Source organism: Capsicum annuum, chromosome 3, assembly GCF_002878395.1.
Source record: "Capsicum annuum cultivar UCD-10X-F1 chromosome 3, UCD10Xv1.1, whole genome shotgun sequence".
Lineage (NCBI taxonomy): Eukaryota > Viridiplantae > Streptophyta > Magnoliopsida > Solanales > Solanaceae > Capsicum > Capsicum annuum.
The window spans coordinates 239958730-239968406 of NC_061113.1; the positions used below are offsets into that span (position 1 = coordinate 239958730).

Genomic DNA, 9677 nt, shown 5'->3' on the forward strand with positions numbered 1-9677 from the left:
CACATATTCTTGAAGTCTTCGATTGTAGAGGGACGCTTGAATCTCCATACTATAATATGATGTAACATTGAAAGTTCTAGTTCCAAAATGCAAAAGGTTTGTGCTTTACTTGTGAGATAAACTTCTGCTTCATTGGTCTATCTTATTCAGCAATGCAGTTAGATTGGGTTATATAATCCTTTCTATCAATCCTGCTCTATTCAATTTAGTTGCACTGAACGTGTATTGTGCGAATACACGGACATAACAGCTACACCTCAGTGCCAAGTGAGTTGTAATCGACTATATGAATACTCTTATGTTTCTTATTCAGGAGTTCGTTCTCTGACTATCAACTTCATGCTACGATTCGGGTTTCAAACTGAGTACACTCGGTAAAAACCAATACACGCATAACTATCAAGACTTCAACGTTAAAAACTAGTTTTCATTTTTTGCTTACTGAAAGTCAGTCAGCACACTTGACGAATGGAAAGAGACTGACATAGCGAAAACACACAAATAAATTGGATACTGACTTCATATCTGGAAAAATCATTTCATAACAAGCTGCATTCTTTGATTTCAACTACACAAAAGTCTCAATATGTACAACAGCTGAATTACGACCCTCTAAGCTACAAATATCAACCAACTTGGAACTTACAAAAAGCAGCAGATAAAATTCGAACTGTAGCCAGTAAGTACTACTTTAAATCCTGAAAATGGAGATCCTATCAGTACGCTAAGCAATGTACAGAGAGTACTAACTTACAAACAGAAAATACAAGGATCAGAAACAATTAGCCTCGCCTGGACAGGAAAAACTCATAATCAGGATGTATGTTCACGAGCGTATCACTTCCAATCTTTCTCACAGCTCGTGACATAATTGATGCTGTCTGCTCTAATGTTCTTAGTCGCTCTCTCAGAACTGTATGAAGGTCCAAATCCGAGAATTCTTCTGTCAAGTCGTCAGCAGAGTGCCTTGGCTGAAACCAGCATTCACCCTATTTGTTTTGCCATTCAGACAAGTAATGTTACTCCATATTTACATGCAGGGATAATAAAATGTCTACTTTTACTGCATAATTACATGCAGGGATAATAAAATGTCTATTTTTACTGCATTATTTACATGCAGGGATAACAAAATGTCTATTTTTACTGCATTATTTACATGCAGGGATAACAAAATGTCAGTTGACAAGTATTAGCTCGTAACAGGAACTTCTACAGCTATACAGATAGTTTATGTTGTGAAATAGATGAATTCAATGGGACTGGCTTACATCGGGGGTGCCAAGTATACTATCGAAGAGGTGAATACATAAACAGTTCTCTTAGTCGTAAATGACAAATATTGCATGCTCATTTTGCCTACGACATACTTCTTAAAGTCATTTTATGCTCTACAGTTTGCACTACCAAATATATATATATATATATCCAAAATTACGCATTTGTTACAGATAGATGTTCATTTTAAGAATAATTCTTATCATGACATTTATAATTTTTACCATGTTATTAACTCTACCATAGTTCAATAAACTTTGGCAATTTTACCTGAGCATTGTAGCTTTGGAGGCCTACGATTGGAGAAACCATAGAGGCATTCACAATGATGTCTTTAAGTGACTGCTCTGTGTGAACAAAATGGCCAAGCGAGTGATAAGTCAAGAAGGCAGCACGGAAATTGCCATCGGGTATCCTATAAATGGGATACCATGCAACTGAAAACCTGTAAATAACCAGAATATTCAGATCTATTAGAATCCTGCTCTGGAACTAGATGATGGTTTTTCACATGCGTATTTCCTTCTGTTTCCTATATAGATATGTATTGCATCTCACATATTTGAGAACTCTAACATCATACTAGCTACGCATTTTCACTACTAACCAGGAATGAGGATGCAGGTCATGTAAGCTCACTGTATGTAGAATGGATGGATCTCCATATGATCTACAGTTTGAGGGGGGTCCATCACCAGAGACAAGTTCCTTTATTCTGTAATAGAGATTTTGAAGAAAGATCAGCAGAGTGCTATCGCAAAAAAAAAAAAGCACTTCCTGGCAACGAGCTGCATACAACTCACGCAGAACTCAAGATAACAAATCAATCAAACTAGAGTTTCCCTGCTTAGAGAGCATGTGAAATAATAATAAATATGCATACCGAAAATTGAATACCAGAGAACAGGGAAACAGAAGTTGGTTCTTCACCAGAAGCAAAGTAAGGGTAATCATGGAGTATATAAATCAGTATTGAAGATAACGATGTGCTGACAGTAACTTGCTCAACAAGGGCTAATGTTGCATTGCAAGAAGACATGAAAGGGTCAGTATATATTTTGTTTCCTGAGGTCGCAAAATCACTAAGAATTGAAGTCTGATTATACAAGAAATCAATCGAAACCTTTTGCATATCTTGACCCACTTGCATTTTAATTTTCCACAAGAAATTCAACACACTAGGAAAACGCTTAACAAAAGACAAAATATATGTGGTCAGTATATATTTTGTTCCCCGTGGTCGTAAGATCACTAAGAATTAAAGTCTGATTATACAAGAAATCAATCGAAACCTTTTGCATATCTTGACCCACTTGCATTTTAATTTTCCACAAGAAATTCAACACTCTAGGGAAACACTTAAAAAAAGATAAAATATATGCTAGAAGAAACAGCTTAGGTATGACATACGTTTCAAACAATGGTCGCCGCCTTTGAGGCTGCTCAGATTCAAAATATTCAAAGAGAAGCTCCACATCATCAGACAACTTAAATTCATCTGGTAGATGATGTAAATCACTATTACTGCACTCTGAAGATGACCCCGAGTCAGAGAGACCACCTTTTTGTAGTGAAGTGCTTGAATGCTCGACACGAGGTTGAGGTACAAGTACAGAAAAAACTGAGCGCAGTTCTACATTAGGTGAACTCTCAGATATTTTATTCATCTTACAGTCCACCTCCATGGACCCCAGAGTCCTATTATCATTATGGATTGGATGAGTCCTATTGTCCTTGAAAAGCTGAATGGCTGACAAATATGGAACAAAATATGCACGAAACTCCAGATGATCCATCCCACTCTGTCTTGCATTTCTTTTGTCCTCTGCTTTTACTTCTAAACCATAGCTCCCGTGTTTCTCATACCACTGCCACAAGTTTTTCAAAGGGACATTGGGTATCTCATGTCTGCATAGAGGTGTATTTGTAGCTTGATTTGGGAAGCAAGCCCGACAAGTCTGAATACTAGCAGAAGGGCATATAATTGGACAGGCAGAACGAAGAAGCTTCTCAAATTCCGCAGCAGGATAGCTATTACCTATCTCAATGGCTTTAGAGGCTAGCTGTGCCCTATGGGCGTCGTTCACTGCCTGAGCAATGTTTCTCCAATCATTTTCAAGACTCTGAAAGGTTTTGCTTTTAGCTTCAGGATTGAAAAACTTTGCAATAGAAGCATTGTTGCAGCCCTGCTCTAGAGTGCACATGTTATGATTTCTCAACTTCCCAAACTGAGTATCACCAGGCGATGCTTTTATATTTTCTACATTTTGACCTGCTTTATTTTCTCTAACATTCACTAAGGAAAACACAGGAGCTAGACATTTAGAAGCCAGTTTCTCCTGTGTAGCATTTTTGGAGGTCCATGTTTCTGGTTCAACAAGCTTTCCCACTGACGAACAATTTGGTAGCTCCGAATCTGTAAGCTCTTGGTGCACCCAGGATTCTGAGATAGCTTGAGGGGCAGCCTCATGCTCATGCTTAATTTGACCAGAAGGAGAAACTTCTTTGTCCATTTTGTCACCCTCTCCATCCGCAGCAAGAAGCTCCCCCTGCTGCTCTGTTAGGCTATTGAACTTACCTGATCTAGGTAACAAGAATTGATTTTCAACCATTTGATAATCCATGTTGGATACAGCAATTGGGACATTTTCTTTTGCATCCAAGTTACGAGAACAAGCTTTGGGATTCAGGATTGGTTTTAGGACATATTGAACGTTTTTTTTCTTGTATTTAGGCCTAAAAGAACTTGTTTTAGTTTGAGCATCTGCCACATTTATTGATCTTTTTGCCATAGCTATTTGGCTAGGTGAACCAAGTATACCATCTGATTGCATGTTAGTCTTCAAACAAGCATTTGAACAGGCTCCATTAACTGGCGATCCTTTTCCACATTGACTTTCATTCTCCTGCAGGGTGCCTGGATATTTATGTCCTCTGGGATTTTTAGGAACTTTAAGTTTTTCCTGATTTTGATAGGCTGATTGTGATAATATAACAGAATCAACAGGATTAGGAAACATTTTCTTCAATGTATTCTTTCTCGACCTATCATCAAACTGTGAGAAACCTAAGTTTAACTTTTCCGAGTCACAGTTGCTTACATCAGCATCGCTCTTCTGAACCCTTTTCCAAATACACTGATAATTTTCCTTCCTCGCATGGCTATTCTGGTTCCCATTACTACTTGTATAAACATTTGAATCACTGGGAACTTTTCTGAAGTACTTATCCTTCTTTTCTGTTCCATAAAGATTTCCGGCATGCTGCTTTGAACACTTTTTCCTCTCACTAAGCTCCTCAATTTGACCTGGTCCATCTTGCTTCACTCTGTTTAAGATGTCTCCATTAGAAGAAACCTCTGTTCTGGCAATAGGATGGGGTGATTTACATCCACGATGACTACATCTTTCATCACTGCTTGAACCAAGAGAAATATTGGCAGAAGAACTAAATGAACTATGCTGTATATTTTGTATCACAGCTTGAGTTATTGAACATCCAACTGCAGATTGCAGCTCATTTACATCATTACTGCACTTGAGATTTCTGTTCCGCTTCCCCTTCTTTCTAGGTTTCTTCTTTGAGTATTTGTCTGTGGATTTTTCTTCTTTAAAGTCACGAGTGTACATATCTTCTGAACTAATATCATCAGATCCATGGGAGATGGTTCCAGGAAATTCACATTCGGTGATTGGATTTTGACCAGAAGAAGTGATTGATAACACGTTGCATTCATTTTGATTGCTCAAAGCACCGTCATGGTGTAGAGAGCTGCTAGAGAATATCGATTCAAGAGTAGAGTCAATATATGTAACTCTTTGAATCTTCTGTCTAGCAAATAAGAGAGAAGTTAATGGCAACAATGAACCAACTTGCAAGCTATTTACATTTGATTGAGGTGATTTCCAACAGATCTCATGGTAGAGATATTGATGTGGAAGAACAAGAACTCGCAATCGCCCATTGGGTTCCAAAGCAAAGAACGTCACACCTGTTGAGCTGCGAAATGATTCATTTATGAGATACGAACATTATAAAAGCTGAAAGAAAAATCTGCAAGAAACTACTGCATGAAGTACCACAATACATGTCAGAATTTCCCAGATGAATGTTGAAGTGTTAGCATACCACTGTGATTTGCTGCAACGAATATACACAACCATAGGAGATGAACTAAACTTTAGCACCTCTAGAGATTTCCTAGACAAGGTACTGTCATCTATGTCTGGATCTTTCTGAATATCACTACCTGATCTCCTAAGGACACCATCCATTTTTCTGCAACAACCAAGTGTAAATAGCAGTTAGAGAACACCATATGTGCAACCTCAGCATTCTTCAACTTACGAAAATGTAAATATCAAAGAATACTAATCAGGGTACAAGGTTCCCTAAAGTTTGTAGAACTTATTACTTCTTGGAAAAGCTATACTTACTATTTTGTATGTCTATACCAAAAACTTGTTTCACAATTTAAATAAGAATTTCCCTTCTTAAAAATAGGACTTCAAAGTAACTAAGTTGCACGGACTCTTCACTTTTGATGACGCACCAGTGTCGGATTCTTCCACACTACTTTGGGAGAATCTGGCACACACCCGTTTACATCTTTGAAGAGTCTAAGCAACATACCAAATTAATATAAACTAGCACCATTATCATATTAATCTGATATAATATCTGAAAACAATTTATTCAAACTTTATTTACTTAAACTTCATGCTCATCAAAGTAGGTATGTACTTGAATTCAGTTTGGTTCAATTGAACTTGCATATACCACATGAACCAATATAACGTGAACTCCATTTAGCAAGAATATGCTCAAGCAAAGCAAGAAGGAGAAGGTTCAAGCAGAAAGAAAAACGCGGTTCAGTAAACAAGCAGTACAGGTTGATTGTTGGATGAATACAATCATGCAAACTTACATTAGAGCTGCTTACGGTCTAATGTTAGAAAAAAAAAAACAAAGACCATGGGTAGAAGAAGACACTGACAAGGTAAAGAAATTTCACATGGTTTTTATAGGTAATTGACTTTTGAAAAGTTATATTGTGATAGATGCTCAATTCTATAGGAGAAAAGCTTATTACATTACAGCAAAGAAAAGTTTATTTTAAGAGTATCACCAATCTAATACTTCCTCCGTTTCAATTTGATTATCTGGTTTTGACTTGGCATGTAGTTTAAGAAAGTAAAGAATCTTTTGAATCTTGTGGTCTTAAACTAACAGATACGTAGAATGTACCAAAATGTCCTTTAATCTTGTGGTTTTAAACATGCCATATGGAAAGTTGGGATTAAAGAGTTGCCAAACGAGGAAAGAGACATCCTTTCTTTTGTAACGTACTAAAAAGGAAAGTAAGATGAACACATTGATACGAAGGCCGCAGTAAATAGACAGGCCGGCCTGAATCAAGAAAGTCAGAGATTTAAACAACACCTAAATTTCTAGTCAAATAACAACAACAACAACATACTCAGTGAATTCCCACCTAGTGCGGTCTGGGGAGGGTAAAATGTATGCAGTCCATACCACTACCTCAAAAGAAGTAGAGAGGCTGTTTCCGATAGACCCCTGACTCAAGACACAGAGACGATAAATAAGGTCGTAATAAAACATGAGACAAGATGAAATAATAGAAATAAGGCACCAACAAAGTAGTACGATACACTAACAAACCGCAAGCACCCACCTCCCCCAACCCACCTAACTAGAGAGTCCATCCTATGTACAAAGTACTACAACTACAATCAAGGCTATCCCAAAGCACACCTAAGTGACCTAACTACTGGCTATGACTCACCCACATGCACTAACCTTCTAACCTAATTCGTGTTCTCCATACTTTCCTATCTAGAGTCATGTCCTCACTAAGCTGTAACTGCTCCATGTGATGCCTAATCACCTTCGTCCAGTATTTCTTCGGCCTACCTCTACCCCAACCATCCAGAGCTAACCTCTCGCACCTCCGAACCGGGCAATCCGTGCCCCTCCTCATCACATGCCTAAACCATCTCAACCTCGCTTCCCACATCTTGTCCTCCACCGAGGCCACTCCCATCTTCGCCCGAATAATCTCATTCCTAACTCTATCTCCCCTAGTAAGTCCACACATCCAACGCAACATTCTCATTTCCGCCACCTTCAACTTTTGAATGTGAGAGTTCTTTACTGGCCAGCCAACAACCCGCGCCATAAAACTTGGCCGGACGGACAACCACTTTATAGAATTTGCCTTTAAGCTTGAAAGACACCTTCTTATCACACAAAACTCCCGAGGCCAGCCTCCATATCAACCACCCCGCCCCAATATGGTGCGTGACACCCTCATCAATCTCTCAAAATTTCTAATCAAATAGTATCCGAAATATTAGCTGACAAGGCACAAATACTATTAGGTCTTACAGCGCAAAATGGCGGATGGACAAATAATCAGAGAGAGTTCAAAGGATCACGTCGAACCTCAGAATCCCACTTACAATGAAATTTATCTTTACTATTTAAAACATGAACCTGCAGATTAACAACAGTGGCATACCTGACCTGAAGACCTGAACAATTATCTCTGCAGGAAAAATGGATGCACATTATATAATTACAAATTCATTTAATCATTGAACATTACAACAGGAAAAAGGAGGCAAAAAGACTTACCAGACAACAATTGAAAATCAAAATAACATTATCCAAAAAGGATTGAAAAATCAATAGGCAAAACAAAAAATGAAAAAAAAAAAGAAAAAAAAAGAAGAGAAGAACCCTATGAGCCTGTGAAACTCAAGTTGGGCACACTTCCCTGGTGTAGAAAGTGAAATTCAAAGAAGCCACACAAATTTATACAAACCCAATTTAAGTCAAATCTTAATCACTACTTTTTTTTGGATAACCAAAAAAGAAAACACAGACAAAAACAAAACACAACCACAAAAACAGGAGCAACCAAACAACCAAGAAAGAGAAACACAGACAAAACATTAGATTATTACCAATCTACATGTAAATACCTTAATCAATATGAACCCCCAAAATCACAAAGTTAACATAAAAAAAATATATATATATATAACAAAAAAAAAAAGAACAATTCAAGATTCCTGAAATTTAGGAAATGAGTTCTATATTTTGTAAGTCAAGAATAGTCCTTTTTTTTCCCCTCAAATCTCAACCATTCAACACATGCGCAAGACCACAAGACCAAAACTTTTTATTATATTAAATCACCTAAGAAAAATAGAGCTATGAACAAATTAACTTTTTTTCTTTTCAAAATTTCCTTTATGGGTTTTTGTGGCTAATAAACACATACATAATTATTAATTCAAGAAAAGATTGAAAAAACTTGCCTTACAGAATCAAGAACAGCTAAAGTTGAAAGATGATTGATGCATGAAGTAGCAATAAGGTGGGGTCTTTGTTTCTTTTTCTTCCTTGGGGGTAGGGGGTGGGGTGTCAGAGACAAGAGAGCTAGTGATGGTGTGACAGGTGCATGTGTTTCAATGAGATAAGGACTCACAATCACTGCCTCTTTTTCCCTTATTTTCTTGAAAATGTGATGTCAATAGCTAAGGAGACTACAATTTTGCCCAAGTGTGTGTGAACATGGCTATTCTTGGGAAGTATTCCTCCGTTGTTTCGGAATAAATAAATTATTGGGATATTTATTAATATTTAAAAATAAATAAATTATTAATTATTTTTTTAAATTTATCCTTATAATTTGATAATTAATTAACTTTTGAAAAAGTATTATCAAGATTAACATTTTCTTTTTGGGAATAAAAATAGAAAATTATGTTAAATATATGTCTTTAATATTTTTTTCTTAATCTGTGTGTCAAAATACAACAATTCATTGAGTAAGTAGTATTTAAGTTATAGCCTAAGTTGGCCATTTTCATTTTACTCACTACTCCCTCTTTGTCATATTAATTGATTCATCTTATTAAAAATAATTATTCCATACTAATTAACAGTGAAGGGGACATAATTTCTATCAAGAGAGTTCAAACACAGAAAGCAAAAAAATAAATTAAAAATCCATTGTGAATAGATCTCAAACTCGAGCCCGTGAGGCCCTTTGCATGAAAATTTGCACCTCTTTGTCACTGAACGAAGCTTTTTACTTGTGTCAAGGGGATTCAATTTAATATATATACATAAAAAAAAAAATTCCATATACGTATACAATGTAATTTTTCGACGAAGAGGGTTCGATGAACCCCTTGAAGTCCATGTAGCTCCGTCCCTGTTGGTTGGTTACTTTATTAAATTAAACTCTTACAACTAATTCTTTTTAAAAGTATTCATACTTATTTGTTAAGTTCAAAAAGTTTTTTAAGGGGTGAATTAGTAAAATTACCTTCTTATTAATGATTTCTTAATCATCGTATAAAATG

At 36.6% G+C, this 9677-nt stretch overlaps 1 protein-coding gene across 1 annotated transcript; it reads right to left on the reverse strand.

Annotated features, from left to right (window-relative positions):
* Positions 1-522: 522 nt before the first annotated feature.
* On the reverse strand, positions 523-8836 carry LOC107862788. The gene is made up of 7 exons (XM_016708446.2): positions 8625-8836; positions 7820-7846; positions 5407-5556; positions 2689-5277; positions 1886-1993; positions 1549-1723; positions 523-989 (listed from the first exon to the last, which is right to left on the reverse strand). Exons 3-7 carry the CDS (start codon positions 5550-5552, stop codon positions 783-785), a joined length of 3225 nt encoding a protein of 1074 aa, XP_016563932.1. The 5' UTR covers positions 5553-5556; positions 7820-7846; positions 8625-8836; the 3' UTR covers positions 523-782.
* Between the last annotated feature and the right edge of the window lie 841 nt (positions 8837-9677).